General features: G+C 39.0%; 1 protein-coding gene across 1 annotated transcript in view; it reads left to right on the forward strand.

The window, feature by feature from the left end:
* The window catches only part of ERMP1 (endoplasmic reticulum metallopeptidase 1), a 42,963-nt gene that overhangs the window by 10,440 nt on the left and 6,497 nt on the right, over positions 1-26,026 (forward strand). Inside the window, exons 5-13 of the mRNA XM_081067223.1 lie at positions 7,194-7,340; positions 7,948-8,040; positions 10,259-10,471; positions 11,309-11,529; positions 15,099-15,273; positions 15,637-15,827; positions 18,941-19,093; positions 21,661-21,863; positions 22,370-22,485. Coding sequence (XP_080923349.1) covers positions 7,194-7,340; positions 7,948-8,040; positions 10,259-10,471; positions 11,309-11,529; positions 15,099-15,273; positions 15,637-15,827; positions 18,941-19,093; positions 21,661-21,863; positions 22,370-22,485 — 1,512 coding nt within the window. The remainder of the gene's footprint in view (positions 1-7,193; positions 7,341-7,947; positions 8,041-10,258; positions 10,472-11,308; positions 11,530-15,098; positions 15,274-15,636; positions 15,828-18,940; positions 19,094-21,660; positions 21,864-22,369; positions 22,486-26,026) is intronic.

The following is a 26,026-nucleotide window of genomic DNA, read 5'->3' on the forward strand; positions in this document are numbered from 1 at the left end:
AGATTGTATTCTTTTAAGAAAAATTACAGCTTTGTTGATATATAATCCACATATTATGCAGTTCATCCATTTAAAGTATAAAATTTGGTGGGTTTTAGATATTCACAGAGTTGTGCTGTCATCACCACAGTCGATTTTAGACTCTTTATATCACCTCAAAGAGAAACCCGTACTCATTAGCACCCTGGCTTCTTTCACTTTGTATAGCATTTTTTGAGATTCATCCATGTTGTAGCATGTATCAGGACTTTATTCTTTTTCATGGCTGAATTATAGATTCCATAGAATGGATATACTTCGTTTCGTTGGTCATCAGTTGATTGGGTTGTTTTCTACTTTTAGGCTATTTTGAATGATGCTGCTATGAACATTTGTGTGTCTTTGTGTGGACATATGTTTTCATTTCTTTTGGCTGGATACCTCTGAATGAAATTTATAGGGTCATATGGTAAATTTATGTTTAACTTTTTAAGCTGCCGCCAAACTAGACAATTAAGTCTTATTTTAGAAGAAAATGTAAATTCAAACAACAGTAAGAATTTTTTCTATTAGGTTTGCAAAAAGTAGGTAGAATGATAATGCCCTGTGTTGCCGAATATAGAGAGACAGGCATTTTCATGCACTTTGGTGGGAGCGTAGATGGATGCAGTTTGGGGGCAGTTTGACAATACGTGCCACTTTATAAAATGTGCAGATGCTTCTGTCCAGTAGGTCCACTTATAGGAATTTATCCTATAGAAATAGTTGCAGATAGACACATAGAACTAAGTACTGCGTAGTCTTCTTGGCTTTTTTATGAGTAAAAAATTGAAAACACCTTCCAGGTCCATGCATAGAGACTGGTTATATTAATGGTGGCTCAAACGTCTTTCCCCTCTTCAATCATTACTTTTTCCCTCCCTGTGAGATCATTTCCATCAGCACACGAACATGCTTTTTCTGTCTTCTTAAAGAGAGTGGAATTCCTTTGCAACTGTTTGAACTAATTGTACTTAGCTTTAAATCTGCTCTTGTAAAAGTCACATTGCCAAATTCAGTGGTCAGTTCTCAGGCCTCATCATACTTGGCTTCTGTAACAGCATTTGTTGCTCTCAGTCTCTTTTATTAATTCTTTTTTTTTCTTTGTTTCTTCGTGTAGATGCCACCAAGTAAAGTTAGAAAGTAGAGCAAGTAGATATGATGCTCTTTGCTTAAGTTGGGTCTGCTTTTTCTGGACTTTCAGGGAACTTTGACTTTTCATTCATTTTTTTTTTTTTAAAGGAGGAATGACTGTATTTTTTTTGGGGGGGGAAGGGGAACAGGACTTTATTGGGGAACAGTGTGTACTTCCCGGGCTTTTTTCCAAGTCGAGTTGTTGTCCTTTCAATCTTAGTTGTGGAGGGCACAGCTCAGCTCCAGGTCCAGTTACCTTTGCTAGTTGCAGGGGGCGCAGCCCACCATCCCTTGCGGGAGTCGAAACCATGAGAGCCCATACTCCAACCAACTGAGACATCTGGAAGGCATCTCAGCTCAAGGTGCCGTGTTTAATCTTAGTTGCAGGGGGCGGAGCCCAAGTCGAGGAATCGAACTGGCAACCTTGTGGTTGAGAGCCCCGCGCTCCAACCAACTGAGCCATCTGGGAGCTCAGCTGCAGCTCAGCTGAGCCATCTGGGAGCTCAGCTCAAGGTGCTGTGTTCAATCTTAGTTGCAGGGGGCGCTGCCCACCATCCCTTGCAGGACTCGAGGGGTTGAACTGGCAACCTTGTGGTTGAGAGCCCACTGGCCCATGTGGGAATCGAACCGGCAGCCTTTGGAGTTAGGAGCATGGAGCTCTAACTGCCTGAGCCACCGGCCGGCCCTGACTTTTCATTCTTGATACAAGATATACCTCCTCTAAACAACCCACACGCCCCTACCCTTTGCATTAAGAAAGACGGGCCTCGTTGTTTAAGAAGAAATCAGTGCACAAGAAACGGGATGCATCGTAGGATTTAGAAGATGGCAGGAGAAAGAATGTAAAGTGAAAATATTTCTGTATCTGCCTTCCACCTTTCTCTAGTCGATAATTAAGGTAAGAGCTTTCTGGGGAATTCAAGATAGGGTAATAAGAGCACAAGCTCTAAGTCAGATGACCCAAGTTCAAATCTCAGCTGTAGCACACGCAAGGCATGCAACCTTGGGCAAGTCACATGACTGCTCCATGCTTTGGTTCCTCAGCTGAAAAATTGGAATAGTATTAATATCTCCCTCTTAGGACTGATGACCACTGAGTTAAATCCTCAAGTCTGATTTCTCTTCTGAGGGCTGCCTTTGCCTTGTGTATATCATGGAGAGTACCTTATGCAGGAGCGGATCTACCTTCCCCAGTTCAGTCTCCCCAGCCTGCCTTTTTTACACCAAAACTTGACTGTAGGCCCTGGTGGGCAGAGGGTGAGAGGCTGGCATAGGGTTGGGGCACTGGCAGGCAGCAGTGGGTCTGTACTGGTTTAAAGGCCAAGTAGCCGATATTCAAAACTGGAAAGCCCTTTCCTGCTGAAGGGTCTTATGTTTTTCTCAAGTAATTTTTATAGTACAATGCATAAAACGAACTTAAACTTTTATCTTTAGGTGCCCTTATTTCATCTTTTACTGTAATGAAAGAAAACTGCACAGCTCTTGAGTGTTCAGCTTAATGAATTTTTACAAACTGAATATAATCATGCGACCAGAACCCAGATCAGGATTAAGAGTATCGCGGGCACTCCAGAAGCCTCCCTCGTGTCTCTTCCTCGTCACTCCTCCCCAAAAAGGTTGCCACTGTTCTGACTCGCATCTTGATATATTTAATTTTGCCTGTATATGAACTTTCTATAAATTGACTCGTATGCTATGGGTTTTTTTTGTAGATAGCTTTTTCCTTTTTTAATTTATATTGGGGAACAGTGTGTTTTTCCAAGACCCATCAGCTCCAGGTCAACTCATTTTCAATCTAATCATGGGGCGGGGTGCAGCTCACTGGTCCATGTGGGAATCTAGCCGGCAACCGTGGTGTTACAAGCACTGTGCTCTAACCACTGAGAAAACTGGCCGCCCTAGATAGCTTTTTTTTTTTTTTTACTCAACATTATGTAAGATTCATCTATGTTGTGTTTGCAGTAATTTATTCTCTTTCATTAATGAATAGTATCCCACTGACAAGAATATCCATTCTACTGATGATGTTAGATTGTTTCTAAATTTTGGCTCTTATGAATGGTGGTTACGAACATTCTTGTAAATGTCTTTTGGTACACGTGAATGTGCATGCACATTTCTGAGTGGAATTACTGAGGCATAAGGTGTACATATTCAGCTTTGGTAGATACTTTTGATAGATAAGAGCCATACTTAGATGCAAAAATCCTAAATAAAATATTAGCAAACTGAATCCAGCAATGTATGTATATGTGTATATATACATACAAAAAAGATAATGCTTACCAACCAAGTTAAGCTTATTTCAAGAATAAAATACATTTTTTTAAAAGTTTCAGGTGTTATAACATAATGATTCAATATTTGTATATATTGCAAAATGATCACCATAATAAGTCTAGTTAACATCCATCACTGCACATAGTAACAATTTTATTTTCTTTTGATGAGAACTTTCAAGATCTATTTTCTTAGCAACTTCAAATATACAATACAGTACCATTAAAACTATGGTCACTATACTGTACATTACATCCCCAGGACTTAGTTTGTACCTTTTGACCACCTTCACCCATTTCAGCCACCCCCATCTCTGGCAGCCACCAATCTGTTCTCTGTATCTATGAGTTTGGGCTTTTTTTTTTTTTTTTTTTTAAAGATTTTATATATAAGTGAGATCATACAGTATTTGTCTTTCTCTGTCTGACTTATTTCATTTACCATAATACCCTCAAGGTCCGTCCATGTTGTTGCAGATGACAAGGTTTCTTCTATTTTATGGCTGAATATAGTATGAATATATACATACTGTATTTTCTTTATTCATCTATCAGTGGACACTTAGGTTGTTTCTGTGTCTTGGCTATTGTAAATATGCAGTGAACATAGAGGTCTTTTCAAGTTAGTATTTTTGTTGCTGGGTCATATGGTATTTCCATTTTCAAGTTTTTGAGCAAGTTCCATATTGTTTTCCATAATGTCTGCACCAATTTACGTTACCATCAGCAGTGCACAGGGAACAGTGGAACCTTTTCTCCACCTCCTACCAACGTTTGTTATCTAATCTTTTTGATGATAGCCATTCTGACAGGTGGGAGGTGATACCTCATTGTGGCTCTTCTTTTTTTTATTTTTTTATTGGGGAATATTGGAGAACAGCGTGTTTCTCCAGGGCCCATCAGCTCCAAGTCGTTGTCCTTCATTCTAGTTGTGGAGGGCGCAACTCAGCTCCAAGTCCAGTTGCCATTTTCAGTCTTTAGTTGCAGGGGGCGCAGCCCACCATCCCCTGCAGGAATTGAACCGGCAACCTTGTTGAGAGCTCACGCTCTAACAAACTGAGCCATCTGGCTGTCCCTATGGAAGCTCAGCAGCAGCTTGTTGTCTTCAATCTAGTTGTGGAGGGCGCAACTCACTGGTCCATGTGGGAATGGAACCGGCAACCCTGTTGTTCAGAGCTGGTGCTCTAACCAACTGAGCCATCTAGCCGCCCCCTCATTGTGGTTGTTATTTGCATTTTCCTGATGATTAGTGATGTGGAACACCTTTTCATGTACCTGTTGGCCATCTGTATGTCTTCTTAAAAAAAAAAAGTCTATTCAGATCCTCTTCCCATATTTCAATCTGATTGTTTTATTGTTGTTTTTTTTGCTATTGAATTATATGAGTTTTTAAAATATATTTTGGATGTTAACCTCTTATCAGATATATAATTTGTAAATATTTTTTCCCATTCAGTGGCCTGTCTTTCCACTTTGTTGATGGTGTCCTTTGCTGTGGAGAAGCTTTTTAGTTTAATATATTCCCACTTACTTATTTTTGCTTTTGTTGCTCTTCCTATTGTGTCATATCCAAAAAGTCATCACCGAAAATGGATAAAGAAGTTGTGGTATGTATACACAATGGAATACTATTCGGCGATAAGAAAAGATGAAATAGGACTATTTGTGACAGCATGGAGGGATCTTGAGATTATAATGATAAACGAAATAAATCAGACAGAAAAAGCAGAGAACCATATGATTTCACTGATATGTGGTATATAAACCAAAAACAACAAAAGAACAAGGCAAACAAATGAGAAACAAAAACTCATAGACACAGACAATAATTTAGTGGTTACCAAAGGGTAAGGAGGAGGGAAGTGGTAGATGAGGGTAAAGGGGGATCAAATATATGGTGATGGAAGGAGAACTGACTCTGGGTGGTGAACACACAATGGGATTTATCGATGATGTAATACAGAATTGTACACCTGAAATCTATGTAACTACTAACAGTTGTCACACCAATAAATTTTAATTGAAAAAAAAATAAAAGCATAAATATTGAAACAAAACAAAACAAAAAGTCACCACCAAGAACTATGTCAAGGAGCCTTTCGCCTGTGTTTTCTTCTAGGAGTTTTATGGTTTCAGGTCTTATGTTCAAATCTTTAATCAACTTTGAGTTAGTTTTTGTGTATGGTATAAGATAGTGGTCCAGTTTCATTCTTTTGCTTATGGCTGTCCAGTTTTCCCAACACTATTTATTGAAGAGGCTGTTTTTTTCTCCGTTGTACATTCTTGGCTCTTTTGTCATAAATTTATTGACTATATATGCTTGGGTTTATTTCTGGGCTCTCTGTTCCAGTGATCTTTGTGTCTGTTTTTATGCCAGTACCATACTGTTTTGATTACTATAGCTTTGTAATACAGTTTGAAATCAGGAAATGTGATGCTTCCAGGTTTGTTCTTCTTTCTCAAGATTGTTTTGACTATTCGGGGTCTTTTGGTCCATAGAAATTTTAGGATTGTTTGTTCTATATCTTTGAAAAATGCCACTGGAATTTTGATAGGGATTGTATTGAATCTGTAGATTGCTTTTAGGTAGTTATGGCCATTTAAACATTGTTAATTCTTTCAAATCATGAGTATGAAGTCTTTTCATTCATTTGTGTCTTTTTTAGAAGTTACTCTCATCAGTGTCTTATAGTTTTTAGTGTACAGATCTTTCAACTTCTTTGTTAAATTTATTCTTAGTTGTTTTTTTTTAATATTTTTGATGCAGTTATAAATGGGATTGTTTTTTTAATTTCTCTATCTGACAGTTCATTATTAGTGTATAAAATGCAACTGAGTTTTATATATTGATTTTATGAGTATATCCTGCAATTTTACTGAATGGTGAATGAAGATGGTTTACCATTTGAAAAATCAATCTATGTAACTCACCACTATTAGAATAAAGGAGGAAAACCATCTTAACAGATAATCTCAATGTAATTACTCAGAAGATAAAAGGATATGTTCCTTCATAACAGTATATTTATCACACTCAAAAATATGACATTAATATAAAACTATTATCTAATGAAGAGTGCATATTCAAATTTCTCCAGTTGTTTTGTTTTTTAATGTGAGTGCCAATTTAGGAGCAAACATAGCATTTAATTGCCATGTTTTATTACATATATTATAATCATTATATGAAACACATGAAAATATGAAAGTATAAACTTAATTATTGTAAGGTGAGTACCCCTCTAACCTCCACTCATGAAAGAAAATAGACTTTTGCTATCCCCTCCCAGAAGTTTTCACTTGCCTTTTCTCAAATATAACTCCCTACCTCTCTTCTAAGAGTAGCCATTATCCTGATTTTTATAACACTTTTCTTTATAGTTTAGCTCTGTTTCATATGGCTTTAATATTTTAACAGCATCATTTTAATAGTATTTTAACATGATATGGTTTGATAACCAGTTTCCCCATCATCATTTTTCTTTCTCTGTTTTATGTTTGTATTCTTCTCAATGCATCACACTGGGAGGCCTGTAATGTCTGATTACTGATGATGTTTAACTTTCTGAAAGGTTATTTTTCATTCTAAAAGTCATACACATTGATCCAAGAAATGTTGGAAAGTAAAGAAAAAAATGATTGAAAAAACCCAAAACACTGGATCTTTCTCTCCAAAGCACCACAGTAACTGTTTTTAGCTTATTAAAAATTTGGTATGTTTAAAAAACAACTGGAAACTTATATTGTCATGTTCCATTTCAGGTCCTGAAAATCCCTGGTTGGTCCAAGCTTATGTTTCAGCAGCTAAACACCCTTTTGCTTCTGTGGTCGCTCAGGAGGTTTTCCAGAGTGGAATTATTCCTTCAGATACTGACTTTCGCATCTACAGGGATTTTGGGAACATTCCAGGTATTTTGTCAGTTGTTATGGGCTGTAGTGTGACTGCTTAATCAAAGGCAAATTTATTTTACTTTTTGGAAGTTTGTGAGTAAACAGCATTTTCTGAGAGCAAATTCTCTTAGAGCTGTGTATTCTGACTCCCTGAAACTAAGTCCCTAATATTTTGCTTTTCATTTAAACTCCAATATAGTTTAAATGCTTGCCTTTTCTAGAACATATCGTCTTGCCCCACAGTGTGACAGAAGAACTGAGAACTGTTTAGCAGGTCATTCCCAAAAGGTGGTAATAGATCCTTGAGGGGTCTTTGACTTGCATCGTTATTTTGCTTTGCCAACACCCTTGGTGGCTTCTTCAGCTTATTTGAAGTTAAAATTTGGCTCTGGCCTGGCACGTATGTAGATGGCAGATGTATTAAGTTAGGTACCATAGCTACAGATTCTGTAAGAATTAGGAAAAGGATTTACATCATTCAGCCATAAATGTGACAAAGCAATCATGCCACTGCTTTGATATTTTGTCTTTTAAGAATTTAATACATTAAATAAATACGCCTAAAGCAAAGTTGATATTTAGAGCAAAATAACCTTTTTTCTTTTTTTTCTTCTGTATGTCTTAGGAATAGACTTAGCTTTTATTGAGAACGGATACATTTATCACACCAAGTATGACACAGCGGACAGAATTCTAACAGATTCCATTCAGAGAGCAGGTTGGTATTCTAATTTAGACTTTTCATATATGGTAAGATGGAATATTAGGGATGATCTATAAACCTATAAATATTCTGTGGCTTCTGTATAGGGAGCCAATGTATGGTGTGAATCAGCTGGGGCTCTGGAGTTAGAGATGTGAGCGCATGAATTGTGGCCTTGAAGTCTAGTTTAGCAATTAAAAACATAAGGCTTCATTGTGAAGAATTGGAAAGGGAGTTGACCCAGGGTTATGGTAGGATTGCTGAGCGATGAAAGTGTAGTCAAAATGGAAGCTATACATTGGAAGTGGCACCAACACATTTGGGCAGCTTGCCCAGGTATAGAAAAGTTACATCGATTCAAGGTTGGTTCCTGAGGGTGGGTGAGAGGGTTGTAGGACAGGTGTCAGGACTACACAGGGGCAGGTGCTTTCCAGAGAGATCTGGAGTAATCAGGGGAGGTGAGTCTGATGCTGAGCCTTAAGGAGTGGGTAGGATTTGGCCCAGTGGACAGGGCGTTCCAAGTAAGAGCACACCTTGAGTAGGGTATGTGTGTGTGGTTGTTGGTGAATAGATTGTCAGACTACAATCTACATGGAAGTCGTATTTTCAGAAATAGAAGGAAATGAGGTATAAGTGTATGGGGAAGAGAAAATTGTAGACTTTAAAAATCAGCAAGAAGATGCTGTAGAAATAAGGAATCATTGAAGACCTGAGTACATGAGCGAATGATGGTATAAAATGCTGTTAGCCTGGTGTTGTGAGGAGAGGGTGGTGGGGATGGCAGAGAGCCCAGAGCCGGTCATTGAAGCCAGGAGACAGCAACGTAAGTGTGGAATAATGAGGACCTGGGCTGCGGTTCTGAGAAAAGCTAGAAAGGAAAGGGGAGGGATAGCAAATTAGATACATTTGGATGTAAATTGAACAAGACTTGACAGGTTAAATAGAAGGGATGCATCAGATGGATGGCAGCAAAGATGAGTGCGAAGTATAAAGCCTAGCTAGCTGGGAAACGGTGATGGCACTGCCCATACAGGGGTGTGGGAGGGTGACCCTCACCCAGAGCAGTAATGGATAGGGGAAGGAGACTGAGAACTTCATCAGACATATAACATGAATGGGGTCTGTGAACCCATCAGGGGAAAATACAGATACAGTGTAGAGCTCTTGGCAGAACTTGGTATATGGGTTTGGGAATTAAAGCCATAGAGAATACCACAAAAGTATAGAGAATGGAAATGCTTTTTGGAAGAGTGAAGCAAAGGTAGAGGACTAAACCTGAGCTTTGGGGAAAACACATTTTAAGGCAGACAGAGAAGCCCATGAAAGAAATCCCATGGTAAGACAGTGTGTTGTCTTCAGTGAAAATAAGAGAAGGTCAAGGATGGGATGAGCAGCAGGAAGAAATGCCAATCATTCAAGTCTTCTTACTGCCCCTACGGTAAAGGTCACACTCATCCACTCATTGATTGATTGAAAAATATCCGTTATAAACCTCTGATGTGCCAGGTTCTTCCTGATAATGACTCTCCCTGATCTCCAGTTTCTTTGCTGAATCACTCTGTCCTCATTCATGACTTTTATTTCTGTATTTGGAACTTTCCCTCAGGGCCTTCATCTGCACAGTTCTCTCCGGCTGGACAATCTCCCCCATTGTAGCTAGCTTCTATTCATCCTTCAGCTAAAAATACCGCTTCCTCACGGTCACTTCCCTGACTTCTCAAACTCATTAGTCTCCTATGACACGTTCCGAGGGGACTTTAATACCTCTCTTTATTCTTTTTTTTATTGAGATATAATTGGCATTCCTTATTAATTCTAAACACACATGTCATAACTTGTTCAGTATCTGTGAGCTTCATGAGAGGCCTTTTTGTCTCTTGGTTCACCACAGAACTTCTGGTGTCTAGAGCAGGGTCTGCTACATTAAATAGATATTAAATGAATAGGGACTAAGAAACAGCCATTGGATTTGTCAACAGCGAGCGAGGGTGCAGTTGATCACAGAATGGTTCTAATAGAAGGGAAAGGAGGAAGGCCCGTTGGCTGAACCTCTAAGTGGAAAGGAAAACAAGAATAGGGCCATGGACTCGATTTGAGAAGTTTGGTAAGAAACGTCAGGGAGAGCAGCAGGATGGTGGAAAGCTATTTCTGTTCACATTCTTTCTAGGTATTTCTTTACTCAAATAGTGGATGGTTCATTCAACTTTGTTATCCTTCTTTTCTTTACTGCTAGGTGACAACATTTTAGCAGTTCTTAAGTATCTAGCCACATCTGATACGTTGGTTTCTTCTTCTGAGTATCGACATGGGAATATGGTCTTCTTTGATGTACTCGGCCTATTTGTTGTTGCCTACCCATCTCGTGTTGGCTCGATAATTAACTGCGTGGTGGTAATGGTGGTGGTTCTGTACCTGGGCAAAAAATTGTTGCAGCCCAAACGTAAGAGTAAGTATTTTCCCCTAAAACGGCAATAGTGGCATAAATAAAGGATTTGCCTGAAGATTTTTGGTTAGTTTGCTTATATCTTTCCAAAAAGTTGAAAGTCTGAAGAAAAATAATATGTGATATATGAGTAATTTCTAAAAGTATCAGATTAATATGCTCATTATGCTTTTGGTTTTGGTGAAGCAGGCAATTTTTATGTACTTAGTGCACTCCATAGAAGTACCCCATAGGAGCTATTGAAAAATGGTTTGTACAGATTGACTTTTAGTGAAAAGCCCCATTAAAACATCTTGTCCACACTGCAGACCAATAGCACACGGTTTTGAAGTATGAATGAATTGCTTCTGGTTAAATTGGTCTTCTACTTGAAATGTTTTACAGCCTAAATTGGTGCATGCTATACCAGATGAAATATTTAGTAGCAATTTAAATAATCCTTTATCCAGTTATTTTCCTGTGCACCTCTTTTCCCGTGTCAGCTTCTTTTAGCAAGATTTTATGTGGAACTTTGCCTTCCATTCTTGCTGATATTTCAATACACAAAGCATTCCAAAGGTGATGAAGATTCAGACCATCCACTTTCCTAGTGAGGAATATGTCTGAACTGTGCCTGGGAGACTTGTCTGAGTTAGACTCTCAGTAAATGTTAACTTGAATATTATTCACTGATACCTTCCCTGTTCTAGTATTGAACAAACCTTACCCCTAGGACATTTTGATAATGTTTTAACTGTGGTGAATTTTCTGTTTTAACATTTGCCCCTTTAACTCTACTTACTGGTTATGAAATTGTTTGATAAAGATGGTGGTCTCCACGTTGTGTTTTCTCTTCATTAGTGGCTAACTACACGAAGGACTTCTTCTGTGGAGTGGGCATCACTCTGATAAGCTGGTTTACTAGCTTGGTGACCGTTCTCATTATAGCAGTGTTCATCTCTCTGATTGGACAGTCTCTCTCATGGTATAACCACTTCTATGTCTCCGTTTGTCTTTATGGAACTGCAGCGGTAGCCAAAATAATATTCATACATACCCTCGCAAAAAGATTTTATTATGTGGTAAGTGTTAGGCATATTTATTGATTTCTCTTTGCTACCTTCAAGGATTAAAGACAAACTCAAGTGGGATTCATCGTACAGTCACGCACCACTTAACAGTGGTTATCCATTCTGAGAAATGTGTCAGTAGGCAACGTTGTCATTGTGCGAATGTCATAGAGGGCACTTATACAAACCCAGCGGGGAGATCCTTCCCCTGTAACTGCACGTGCTGCACTTTTATAGACTGGCCATGCAGGGCGTTTGTTTACACCAGCATTACCACAAGCATGAGTCATGCATTGTGACTTTGTGATGGCTACAGTGTCACTAGGCAACAGGAATTTTCCAGCTTCATTATAATGTTATGGGACCACTGTCATATATGTGGTCTGTCCTTGACTAAAATGTCATTATGTGGTACATGCCTGTATTGGCCTGACCTATCAAAAACTGTTTGGCGTGGTTATAGGAAACGGGCTCCCAGAACTGTGGTCAGTTTCTGAAAGGCTTCTTATTCCGAGGGCTTTCTGGAAGATTTCACATGAGGTTATAAAGCTGTAAATGGTATTTGGGGTGATGGTGATAGCAAGGCGTGTTAGCACAGCCTTCTGGCGTCTGCCGAATCGGCCTAAGTTTTTGTAACCAAGCTCTTGAATCTACCGGCCCTCCCTGGGCTGCCCCAGTTATTTAAGTCTGAATAACAATGTCCTCCCCTGGACTGTAAACTCCATGAGGGCAGGGATTGTTTTGTTCATTTATCCCTGTGTCTGACACACAGCACTAACACACAGCAAGTATTTGCTGTCTTGAAAGACTGTTACACTTAAAGCTACACTTAAAGTTTTCTCTTCAGTTCCCTTCACTTTTTTTTTTTAACCTATGCTGATATGTAAATTTGGACAGCATGCATATGGGAAGGGAGATAGGGTCCCAGAATGATTTATGCTGATTTACATAACGTCATATTGTTATGGTTTCAACTCTATACAGTTATTTGATAAAGATAAAATTAGGAATTAGGGTTGAGATGTAGGACTAAAAATAAATGACAGTGAGAGAGTGAGCCATGGTTTTTGATAGTTTCTAAGTGAGTTAAAGGGAAAAATATTTTTTAGCTCCATTATTTTGAGAAAGGCAATGTGCACCTGTTTTGTTTCAGTTTGTCCTTGGAGGGATTGGAAGGGACACATGGAAGCCTGAAATCCAGCATCCTTCCGCTTATTGTTAATGTTGGGATATGGTCTGAGGAGCTGTTCTTGTTAGCAGCCCTCATTGAAGAAAGGTTCTTTGAGGTTAGCCATTCATGTATGGTTAAGCTAATACTTGTATCTTAGAGGCTTCAGTTTCCCAAAGAATTACACCATGGGGATCAATTTCACATGCTTATTCTTGGTGCAATGGTATGGAACCAGAGTGTGGCTATTGTTGATACAGCACGTAAATGGGAGGGGTCTGGGAAGGGGGTGGCCACAGGAATGCTTAGTAAAATTCCATTGACTTTGACCAACTTCAGTTGCCCAATCATAAAACTTCAGGCTGAAAGCTCAATGGAAAGAGTAATGTGTTTCATTTTCATTTCACAAATATTCTTTGAGCACCATACTAAGGCCTGGTGATACAGAGACGCATAAGGATGTGGTCTCTTTCTTTGAGGAGCTCACAGTTTCCTTTGGGAAGATGGAACAACCACAGTGATTCCAGTCCATTGGGAGGAAGTAAAATAGAGTGACACATGGAGGGATAGGAATACAGGGCCAGGAGAGATGAATTTTGTCTATAGAAGTCAAGAAGGCTTCATGCAGGAGGTGGTGACATTTGAACTGGGGTTTTGAAGCATGAATAGAAATGTGCCAGATAGAAAACAGGTTGATCGGCAGTCGAAGGTGGTGATATACACGATGTATTTGGGTCATAGTCCATAAATGGTTCAGTGTGGTGAAGACAGGTGATAGCACGGAAACCGGAAAAGCAGGCCAGGGTGAAGTTGCACCCTAAAAATCACTGGGGCCACCGTTAAAATTTCCTAAGCAGGATAGTGAGTGAGACAATTTGTGATTTAGTACAGAACTCTGATAACAGTGCAGAGGATGGATTGGAACAGGCAGAGCAGGGAGGGTTCAACAGAGATGGGGAGAAGGGAACTAGATTTGAGGGATGTTTGATCTTTGGGTATAATCTGGGAACTTAATGTAAAACATTTTCAGTTATTACAGTCTTCATTACTAAAATCTTTTGTTTTTAAATATCTGAGTGATATTTAAATTGAATCCCAAGGATTATTTTCCTCTCTTTTAAAGACCATGCCTCTTGATCAACACTATGTTGAACATCTAAGTATTTAACAACAATAGCCAAGGGAGTTTGTCAAGTGAACTTTGATTTGTTTTGAAAACATGATTGACACGCATGAGCTCTGGAAGTAGGAGGGTCCTTTAAAACAAACTTGCCCGGGACTGTACACAGAAGTAAGAAGGCAGAAAAGAGGACAACTTAAGGATATCTGTTCCATGTTGGTATTTCAGCACTGAAATGATAACTTTCATGTTTACATTACTAGAACCACTAGTACAGATGTTAAAATGTAGTAAGTTCGTATGGCAGCTTTCTTCTAAAGAACTCAAGGTTCTGCACAGGAATGCTCAAACTTCAAAGCCCAAAAGTATTGATCAAATTTAAAGTGTGGAAGTACCAGGAAACCAGGACAGGAGCAAAAAGCTTCACGACAAGACCTGTTGGAGATAGGAAAGACTCAGGAATCAAGCCAAAACCCCCACCTGGCCTTATGCTCTAAAGGTCCTGCAGTTTTCCAGGTGAACTGTTGGTGGCGCTGCACAGCCTATACAATCGTTCCTCAGTATCCTGGGACATTGGTTCCTGGGTCCCCTTAGAGACCCAGATCCTCACGGTGCTTACCGTAAGTCCCTCATATACAATGGCATAGTATTTGCATATGACCCACTTCCATCCTCCCGTATACTTAAATCATCTCTAGATTACTTAGACCTAATACAATATAAATGATATATAAATAGTGGTTATACTGTATTGTTTAGGGAATAATGACAAGAAAAAAAAGTCTGCACTTGCAGTACAGAGGAAACCTTTGTAGGCTTAACTATACGTAGTATACGTCATCAACAGTGTAACATTAAAAAAGAACGATTTTCCATTCCGCAGATATGGAGGGTCAATTGTACGGTTATTCCCAGGTCCTTTCTCTAGTGTGCCTGGAATTCTTTGGAAGTTGCATAAAAAGAATAGCTTACAGAGGTGAATGTTTTTAGGAGACTGCTTCTATTTTGGAACATTTCCAAAGGTTACTTAGAGCCCCATGGAGGAAAAGCACAGGTTATATACAAGTAATGATATGTTTACCCCCTCTTGTTAAATTCCACTTTCCTGTGCAGCAATTAGAATTTATTGCTTCATGATAGGAGGTAGCTTTGTCAGTGTTGACTTTAAAGTTTAAAGGATAGACCCTGCTTAAAACAAAGTGTCCCTCTTCTGAGCAGTGGAACTTAGATTACAATAGGATATTTATGAGTGGCCCATAAATGAGACGACTTGCATGTTTTCCTTTCTTTCAGAACGCCGGTGACCAGTATCTGGGAGAAGTCTTTTTTGACATCTCGCTCTTTGTGCACTGTGGTTCCCTGATAGCTCTCACTTACGGAGGATTTTGCTCGGCATTTCTTAGTACTGTCTGGGTGGCGTTTCCGTTGCTCACAAAGCTTTGTGTGTACAAGGACTTGAAGCAGTATGGTAGGGTATTTTTGGTTTCGATACAAATGGGAAAATACCTTAAAATACGTACAATAACGCTTCCAGGAACTATTGTGTGTTTTTAAATTTTCAGACCACACTGATTTTTATCTCATACTTTATACCCTATTCCATTCTCACGTTTATGAACATATGCTAATATAGCCCTTATGGATTTTGTTTAATTCTTATTTGTACTTTAGCTTCTCTGAGTAAAAGTGTTTTATCTTATTAGATAACATGTACCAAAAGGGCAACGGTCACCTTTAACTTAATTTCTGTTAGGTGCCATGGTACACCAGAACCATAAAAATCTCACTGTAGAATTTCAGAGATGTGTGTTTTCTTTCTCTTTTTCTCTAGGTGCCCAAGGAAAATTTATTGCCTTTTACCTTCTGGGGATGTTTATTCCTTATCTTTATGCACTGTACCTCATCTGGGCTGTATTTGAGATGTTTACCCCCATCCTTGGGAGGAGTGGTTCTGAAATTCCACCTGATGTTGTGCTGGCTTCCATTTTGGCTGGTTGTACGATGATTCTCTCCTCCTATTTTGTAAGGAAAAAAATGTTTAATTTTCTTCTTTCTTCAGTTTTTTATATAAATATGTGATGAGTGTAGCCATACTATTCTGTGACATCGTGTTCCTTATCATTTATTATTGAGACATTCTTAAGCAAAAGAAATGGTGCATGACAGTGCATATTGTGGGTTTGGTATGGTAAGAAAATGTAGAATGGGGTTTTTGTTGTTATTTTTGCCTCCTCATCCTCCCCAGTCCTCTGATGATTATCAATAACTTTTCAAATTACTTGAATGTGAATTTGTAGAATGCATACCAAGTGAGAATTGGTAGAGGGCTTGGTGGTGAATTTTTAGAATGAATCCTAATAGTGTGTTTTGAACCTACTAATTAGAGGCCAATGTTAATACCTACATAGTAGTTCTATCACAGCTGTTAGAGCTGGTGAAGGAAGACTAATTCCGATGAGGCTTTTTCCATTATCACTCTACTACCTTGCTGCTAGCACAGCAAAGTCCATTAATTGAGTGTCTCTCTTTGAGTGATATACACTTAATGACACCCCAAATGCTTTTATTTAGCAAATAATGAAAGAGGCTCACAGGGTTGTCGTTGTTCTTTATCAGTGTTCTGCTCTCAGAGGGAGAGTCCCACCTTTGCAACCCCTGCCTCTCTTCCCTGGGACTCTCGAGAGGGAGGGAAAGACATGCTGCAGGGTTGACAGCCAGAACCCCTTTGTTCGAGGAAGCTCCAGGCAGAGGTCTGCCCTTGGCAGTGTGTCCGCACTCCCCAGGACTCAGGGCTCTGGCTCCTTAGGGGAGGCTGGTGTCTGTTGCATGGCTCTTTTCACTGGACTTCCTAAGAGTAAGAAGTACTTCCTGAATACCTACAGGTACACTTGGAGGTTTGAGGTTAGGCATGTACCTGTAGGTATAGAAAAAGCAGTTACGACTTTATTGTAGTTTCCTCTAGGGAGATAGTGAGCTTTTCCATATTGATCCAGTAAAGGGCATCTTGTGTGGAGATTTGGATCTAGAGACAGCAGGTTAGGAATACCACATGCATGGTCAGCATCAGCCACTAAATAACTATATACATGCACCTGCGTGTATAGCCCTAGAGAGTGATTCTGACACACACTATCGTTTGAGGTCAGCTGGACTAGTCCTAAAAGATACCTGAGCATTCCAGCCGATTTACCTTTAACATAATGATTAAGTCCTTATTGGTATTTGCAGGGATGGATGGAGAATTCTAAAATGTTTCTTGTTGCTTTTAGGGTTCACTTACTTTGGTTTTAATACTAAGCCTTTAAATCCCCTGTACATGTTAGGGTCGGTTTGCTGTTGTGAGGGTTAGAGATGGGTCGTTTCATCATACGTAGATCAGGCCCTCATCTGGAGTCAGCTAACTTATGCACTGGACACCCCCAGTGTATTTAAATCAGTCAGTGAATGAAAATTATTGAACCTCATATAAGATGAGATCAAAATGTGGGGCATTTCATGCTGTTCCATATGGAAGAATTAAAAAATGAACTCTGAAAACCTCACTGTGGAAGTTGAAAATGACCCCAAAGCATGGACATCTTGGAAACTATAAAAAAAGAGGATTAAAGTATATTTCCCTCTAAATTATTTCCTAAATTCATTAGAAGAGCTTTTGGAGAGTGCCTCTTGGAATGCTTAAAAACCTCACTTAGTTTTCATTCTGGGAAACAGCTCTGCTGCTCTTTGATGCTGTGGGTTATCCTTCTCCTTATTTCCTTGTGTGTCGTGGTGTTAAGGAGAGTGTGGCTTGTTCACCCTGAGCCCAAACTCCTTGGGTGATGGGGGAACTGGACCACTGCGCAGTTCAGAGAGCTTTCCTTGCAGTCCTAGGGGATTTTTAAAATACATTTGCTAGACAGCAATTAGATTCCTGTCAAGTGATCAGTCAACAGGTTTCCTGGGGTTATCCCATGCTGGGGGCTCTCATGGTTATGTTGATTAAATGAAGGCAGCAAATTCTGTTTTGCTAACTCATGGTCTTGGGTCCTTGGGAGCTTTGTCTTATTTCTGTGCTCCCACTATAAAAACCTCACATCTTTCACATCAGACCAGGACTGTTTTGCTGGCAATTACACTGGATGGGATACTGTTACACTGTGGATCTAAAATTCTTTAATTTACATAATAGAATCGATGGTAAGTTATGACTGCTAGCTTAATTCTTTATTGTCATTGCAACAAACATTTTCATATTCATGTTCTTTTTTATTTACCCTAGAGGGTGTGTGATAAGGGAGGAGGAGGCAAAAGGGGGAGCAGGCAAAAGGGGGAGCTGGTACTGTATCATTGTTTCTCCAAGTGACTCCTTTAGAACCCCTAAGGGATCGGAGTCATGTATGTTCCCTACAGCTTTTAATTCAGTGATTTCATCACAAGTAAAAGGCTAACGTAAGCATATTGAGGATTTTCTGGATGCTTGCCCTCCTTGAGACTGAGTCACTTGCTTTGTCTGCCCAAGTTCAGATTTGTTGGTTTGATTGTATTGACTTCGGTGAACTTGGCATTGAAAGGGACAGTATTACTTTGTTTTGCAGTTTTTCCTCATATGCAGGTCCACGGGCAAAGGTGCATCTAAATGCTAGTTCAGGTGACTCCAGCACCTGGCACGTTACAGAGGCATTGAGGGAAAATTTGAATTTTACTGAACCAGGCTTTCTTCCGCTTAAAAGCTTACCTGTTTCTTTAATAAAAGCCTGATGTCATGATGTTTTGGTTAAATAGTCTGTTATGCACTGTGAACAGGGCACTGATAGAACAGGAAGTAAAATAAGGTCGTGATTTGACTGGTGGTTGATCTGCATCCTCTAGTTTCTGCGCCAGCCGAGCAGACACTGTCTCACTTTCCCCTTTCCTCTCGCGGCCTGGCTGCCTGTCAGAAAGCCACCATCATGGCAGAGGAGGCATCTCTCACTTACCTGGGCTCTGACTTGTGATATGGGGAAATCCCATATAACTAGTGCTTTTGTACTGGTGGAGTATGTTGGCACATGCTGATAAATTGTCTTCATTATCTGTTGGGTAACACCTGTTATAAAATAGTTAAAAGCACCTTTCTGCCAATGGTAACTTCTCTATTTTTGTGTTTTGTGTTTTAGATTAACTTCATCTACCTTGCCAAAAGCACAAAAAAAACCATGCTGACTTTAACTTTGGTATGTTCAGTTACATTCCTCCTTGTTTGCAGTGGAACTTTTTTCCCGTACAGCTCCAATCCTGCCAGTCCGAAGCCAAAGAGAGTGTTTCTTCAGGTAAGAGCAATTTTGCGTGAGCTATTTGAGATTCTGGAGAGGAAAGCCTTTTGTGTTTTTGAGCTTCACTAGTCAACAGGAAAACCAACTGACTTTTCTACTGTTGACCTATTTAGTTTTACTCAACTATTTTGTGTAAGGCAGTGAGGAAAAGACTGACCAGCAAGAGGCATTCTTATCAGCTAAACACACTTTTCTTCCAAAAGACCAAATTGAAAATATCTGCTTGTTGTTTTTATTACTGTTCAAATTATAAAAATGCAGCTACCTGGAAAAACAAGAATAAATATATATCTTGGAATAATGAGTTTTTAGAAGTAGATATTATAAAAATGTCTGCAGGATGAGTAAAAATCCGAACTCTTGTCAACTAGCAAAATAAAATAGATGTTTTAAAATGCTAGTAAAACTGATCTTAGGTAACACTCAAAGTAATATGTGACAATGAAAGTAAAATAGAAAGTAATACAATGAGTTTTAGAACTTTCCTAGGTTTCAAGCTTTCCTGCACACTTTTAGAGTGTGTACTATAAAGCAGGGAAAAGGACTGAGTTGCCTCATTGCCAGTCTTCTGTCAGAGGTTGTGGAGTGACCAGACAGAAAAGCCAAGTGTCATAACCTAGATAATTATTCAAAGGTTTGAATAAGTAATCATATCTGAACTTAAATATCAGAGGGGAGATTTTGAAAAAGGGCCAGCTTCTCTTTGTTTATTGTCCTGAAGGACACAGTGACGCATTCTATGTGACAAATCTTACTATTTGTGAAAACTTTAGTGAAGAAAAGCTAGTTTTTTAGGAAATTCAATGTTTTTCAGTGACTTATTACTTTTCTAAAACTTAATTTTATTTTATTTTTTTACTATTTTTTAAAATACGTTATTTTTTCACTTTTATTGGGGACTATTGTGTTTCTCCAGGACCCATCAGTTCCAAGTCGTTGGCCTTCAATCTAGTTGTGAGGGCGCAGCTCAGCTTCAAATCGCGCTCTAACCAGCTGAGCCATCTGGCCCCCCTGGCAGCTCAGCAGCAGCTCGTTGTCCTTCAATCTAATTGTGGAGGGCACAGCTCACTGGCCCATGTGGGAATTGAACCGGCAACCCTAACATTCAGAGCTCATGCTCTAACCAACTGAGCCATCCGGCCTCCCCTTAAAACTTTATTTTAAATTGCAGTTGATGTACAGTATTCTGTAAGTTTCAGGTATACACCATAGTGTCTTGCTAATTTTTATAATTACATCAGAGGTATTTAGGAAGAGCTAGACTTTTATTTTTAAAAACTCCTGTGCTGGTCTGATTTGGGAGGTCACGTCTTCCTCGGTGCCAGAAGTTGGTGAATTTTTTCTGTAAAGGGCCAGATAATATTTTAAAATCTGCCAGCCATATGGTCTCTGTCACACCTGTTTTTGCAGCCATAAGGCAAGACCTAAACAAATGAGTGTGGCCATGTTCCATAAAGCTTTTATTATAAAAATGGTAGTGGGCCATTTGGCCTGCGGGCTGTAGTTTGCCGACCCCCTGCCCTATGTAGTCCTTTTTCTTTTCCTGTTTGATATTCTTTAGACTGCTTTCTGCTGTTAATAAAACTATTCCAGATGGAACGTGGTGCCCTTTCATAGAATTCTGTTAGGCTCACGTCTGTCATCTAGTGGTGAACTGTGATTCCTGTTTTTCTCTGCACGAGAATTAGCTGCATATAACAATGAAAAGGACATGGGTGTGTATGTATATTTATCTTAGGATGTATATATTTTAAGTCCTTATTTAAAAGGAATTCTAGTGTTCATGTGTTTTAAATCTGAAATTAGGTTTTCAAAATTTTTATATGAAATTTAAATATATAAGTATATTCGTAAGAAATAATAAAGCCATCATCTGTATATCCATCAGCAAGTTTAAAAGAAAGAACATTAGCAGTACCTAAGAAAAACCCAAGTGTCCTTTCCTGATCCCAGCTCTTTTCCCTTCTCCATCTCCCCAGCCTCCAAAGAAGTGCTCACCCACTGCCTTGAAGTTGGGAGTTAATCATTACCTTATTTTACCACATATGTATAGATCCCTAAACAACATGTAGTTTAGCCTGTTTTTGAACTTCTTACAGATAAAGCCATATCATAAATATTCTTTTGCCCAAAAGTCTGTGAGAATCTTCCATGTTGATTTGTGTCACTGCAGTGCATTAGTTTTCATTGCTGAATGGACTTCTGTTGTAGGATGATGCCCCAGTTTGTTTGCCCATTCTACTGTTAATGAACATTCGGGTGTCCAGTTTTTTGCTAATATGGACAATGTTGAATCAACACTCATGTACCTCGCAAGAGTTTCTCTAAGGTATATATTCAGGAGTGGAATTGCTGGCTTGAAGGGTATGTGCATCTTAACTCTATTAGGTAATGCTAAACAGATTCCTAGCGTGGTTGTGCCAGCGTACACTCCTGCCTCACTGTTGCTCCATAGCCACATCATTTCTGGGTATCGTCAGACATACCCTTTTTATTAATCTGGGGTGGGGATGTAGCTGACGGAGTTCAAACAGTAGTTTTCTCATTAGCCTTGTTCTTTCCAGCATATGACTAGAACTTTTCATGACTTGGATGGAAACGTAGTTAAGCGGGACTCTGGAATATGGATCAATGGGTTTGATTACACCGGAATGTCTCACGTAACACCTCACGTTCCGGAGATCAACGACACCATCCGGGCTCACTGTGAGGAGAGTGCACCCCTGTGTGGTTTCCCATGGTACCTTCCAGTGCACTTTCTGATCAGGTTGGTTCACTACTGTTCTGCTGTCGCTGGAGGTTAGTTTGTTCTCCAGTCCTGTCACTGTATCAGGACTTCCTTATTTAAACTGGTTCACACCAAAGGCAAGTGCTATTTATACTGTTTTTTTCTATCACTACAAAAGTTCTGTTTCTTTGCTGTTTTCAAATTCAAGTAGTATTTCCTGTAGAAATCTGACTCGCTAGAAAGGGTGGCCCCCTTCACTGATCTGGGAAGTTTTTATGGTTTGGCAGTGAAGGATTAGATGAGAAGAAATAGGATGAGTAGCGGACTCAAGGTCACCTAGGACCCTTTATTCTTGACTTTGGGGTTTGATTATGCAGTAACCTGGGCTTCAGAGGATTTGGCATTGTTTATTAAACCCGTCAGAGTTTATTTTCATACCCCAAAATGTGTTTCATATATTCTGAACACTTTCATGAGTTATAGGTAGCTATCAACTAATAAAGCATCCTAAATATTATTGAAATATTGAATTCCTTTCCAAATAGGAAAAACTGGTATCTTCCTGCCCCAGAGGTTTCCCCAAGAGATCCTGTTCATTTCAGACTTGTCTCCAAAGAACAGACACCCTGGGATTCTATAAAGCTGACCTTTGAAGCAACAGGTAAGTCATATGACATTTTTCTTCCTGCCTTCAGTTCTTCAAATTTTTAATAAGAATGTATGTTTTTTTTCCTCAAATTTGTAATAGTGGCCAGCAACTTAGTGTATCTAAAAGCAATTGAAGCTGGTTATGATTTTTTAAAGACAATTTAACAGCCTTTGTATTTTATTTTTATTTTATTGGGGAATATTGGGGGACAGTGTGTTTCTCCAGGGCCCATCAGCTCCAAGTCATGGTCCTTCAGTCTAGTTGTGGAGGGCGCAGCTCAGCTCCAAGTCCAGTTGCTGTTTTCAAACTTTAGTTGCAGGGGTCGCAGCCCACCATCCCATGTGGGAATTGAACTGGCAACCTTATTGTTGAGAGCTCGCGCTCTAACCAACTGAGCCATCTGGCCGCCCCAGCCTTTGTATTTTAGAGCAGTTTTAGATTTTCACAAAAATTGAGCAAAAGTACAGAGTTTCCATATGGCCCCATCCTCCAGCTTCCTCTGTTAACATCTTGCATTAGTATGGTACATTTCTGATAATGATTAGACAATATCGATACATTATTATTATTAGGTTGGTGCAAGAGTGCTGTTTAAAAGGTTAAAAATAATTGCAAAAACTGCAATTACTTTTGCACCAACCTAATAGCTAATGTCCTTAGTTTAGATTGAGGTTCAATTCACTCTTTGTGTTGTGTAATACTGGGAGGCTTGACAAATGTATCATACAGTGTCATGGATCTTGCTTTTGGTATTGGATCTAAAAATCATTGCCACACCCAAGGGCTCTAGCTTTTCTCCAATGTTATCTCCTAGAAGTTTTTTAATTTTGTGTTTTATATTTAGGTCTACATTTTAAGTTAACTTTTATGAAAGATGTAAGATCTGTGTCTAGATTCATTTCTTTCGTAGGTGGATTTCCACTTGTTCCAGTACCACTTGTTGAAGACCATCCTGTTTCCACTGACTTGCCTATTTCTTTGTCAAACATCAGTTGATTATATTTGTGTGGGTCTATTTCTGGGCTCTCTGTTCTGTTCTGCTTATCTAGCTAGTGCTCTGTTCTTTTGCCATTACTGTATTGCTTTGACCACGGCAGCTATACAGTGAGTCTTGAAGTCCTCTAACTTTATTACTTCAGTATATTGCTTGTCTTTTCTTTCCAAATGTCAGTTAGTTGATATCCACAAAATAACTTTCTGGCATTTTGATTGGAATTGCATTAAATCTATAGATCAAGTTGGGGGCAAATCATACCTTAACAATATTGACTCTTCCTAAATGACATGGAATACCTATATCTTGTTTAATTTCTTCCATTAGAGTTTTGTAGTTTTCCTAATAATAGATTTGTGTATCTCTTCTTAGATTTATACCTAAGTATTTCATTGCGGGTGTGTGTGTGCTAATGTAACTAGTACTGTTCATTGATGGCATATAGGAAAGCAATTGACTTTTGTATATTAATCTTGTATCCTATAGCCTTGCTATATTATATATTAGAGTTTTTTGTTGTTGATTCTTTTGAATTTCCTACATACGAGTACATGATCATGTCATCTGGAAACAAAGAACGTTTTATTTCTTTCTTCCCAATCATTATACCTTTTATTTCCTTTTCTCTTATTGCATTAGCTAGGACTTCCTAGTATGATTTCGAAAAGAAAAGGAGTGGTAAGAGTGGATGTCCTTGCTTTGTTCATTTTAGAGGGAAAGCTTCTAGTTTCTTACCAACTGGATGTGATGTTACTGTAGATTTTCCGTAGATGTTCTTTATCAGGGTGAGGAAGTTCCCCTCATTTAAGTTTGCTGAGAGTGTTTATTGCAAATGGATGTTGGGTTTTGTCAAATGCTTTTCTATTTTTTTTTTTTTGTTGAGAGCCCACTGGCCCATGTGGGAATCGAACCGGCAGCCTTCGGAGTTAGGAGCACGGAGCTCCAACCGCCTGCGCCACCGGGCCAGCCCAAATGCTTTTCTATTAATGTGATCATATGATTTCTGTTTGGCCTGTTGATGTGATAGATTACATTAATTGATTTTCAAATATTGAACTACTTACTAATCTAGCATAATTGTAATAAAGCCCACTTAGTCATAGTGTATGATTCTTTTTTTTACAAAATATATTGCTGGATTTGATTTGCTCATATTATGTTGAGAATTTTTACATCTATTTTCATGAGAGATACTAGTCTAAGTGTTCTTACAATGTCTTTGTGTGGTCTTGGTATTAGGGTGACACTGGCCTCATAGAATTAGCTAGGAAATGTTTTCTCTCTGCTTCTATCTTAAGAGGTTGCAGAGAACTGGTATAATTTTTCCTTAAATATTTGGTAGAATTCACCAGTGAACCCAGCTGGGCCTGGTTTTTTGTTTTGGAAGGTCATTAATTATTGATTCAATTTCTTTAATAAATATAGGACTACAGATTGTGTATTTCTTCTTGGATGGCTTTTGGTAGATTATGTCTTTGAAGGAATTGGTCCTTTTCATCTGGGTTATTTAATTTGTGAGCACAGAGTTGTTCATAATATTCTTTTATGATCCTTTTATTGTCCATGGGATCTGTAGTAATGTCTTCTCTTTCATTTCTGAGATTAGTAATTTATGTTTTTTCTCTCTCTCCTTTTTCCCTTAGTTTGCCTGGGTAGAGGCTTATCAATTTTTAAAAATCTTTTCAAAGAATCAGTTTTCTATTTCATTGATTTTTCTCTGTTGATTTGCTGTTTCAATTTCATTGATTTCTGCTGTAAATCCTCACAAACATTGTCGATAGGTTCTTGGAAACTGTGACTTTAAACAAAAAGACATGTAACAAAACCAGTTTTACCATAGAGTAACGAGTTAAGTTCTTGTGGCATATTTCTGGTCACAAAAACATCACCAAACGTCTAAATAAAGACCCAAAACACCTAAGATATCAAATATTGAAATACATGTGAGTTATACACACACTTAAGAAAGACTGATAAAAACAAGTAAGATAATTATTTTCCAAACGGCTTATTCCAGTTTAGGGTCATGGGGGCAGAGTCTCTCCTGGCAGCTCAGGGAGCCAGGCTCCCAGGAACCCACCCTGGACAGGATGCCCTTCCATCATAGGGCGCACTCACATAGACACCCAATACTCACTCAGACTGGGACAATGTAGACAAATCAGTTAGTTAAGCTAATGTGCACATCTTTGGGATGTAGGAGGACACCAGAGGACCCAGAGAAATCCGACGCATACATGGGGAGAACATGCAAACTCCATACAGACAATGGCCCCCAGCCAGGAATCCATTTTTTATTTTCTCATCAGTGTTATAATGAAACACTGAATAATATGTTATTTGAGGATTTGCTGTATTTCTTTTTTCTTTTTAAAATTGGGGAATATTGGGAAACTGTGTTCTTCCAGGGCCTATCAGCTCCAAGTCAATCTAGTTGTGGAGGACGCAGCTCAGCTGTGAGTCCAGTCACCGTTTTCAATCTTAGTTGCAGGGGGCGCAGCCCACCATCCCATGGGGAAATTGAACCTGCAACCCTGTTGTTCAGAGCTCGCGCTCTAA

The sequence above is a fragment of the Rhinolophus hipposideros genome (assembly GCF_964194185.1).
Source record: "Rhinolophus hipposideros genome assembly, chromosome: 11".
Lineage (NCBI taxonomy): Eukaryota > Metazoa > Chordata > Mammalia > Chiroptera > Rhinolophidae > Rhinolophus > Rhinolophus hipposideros.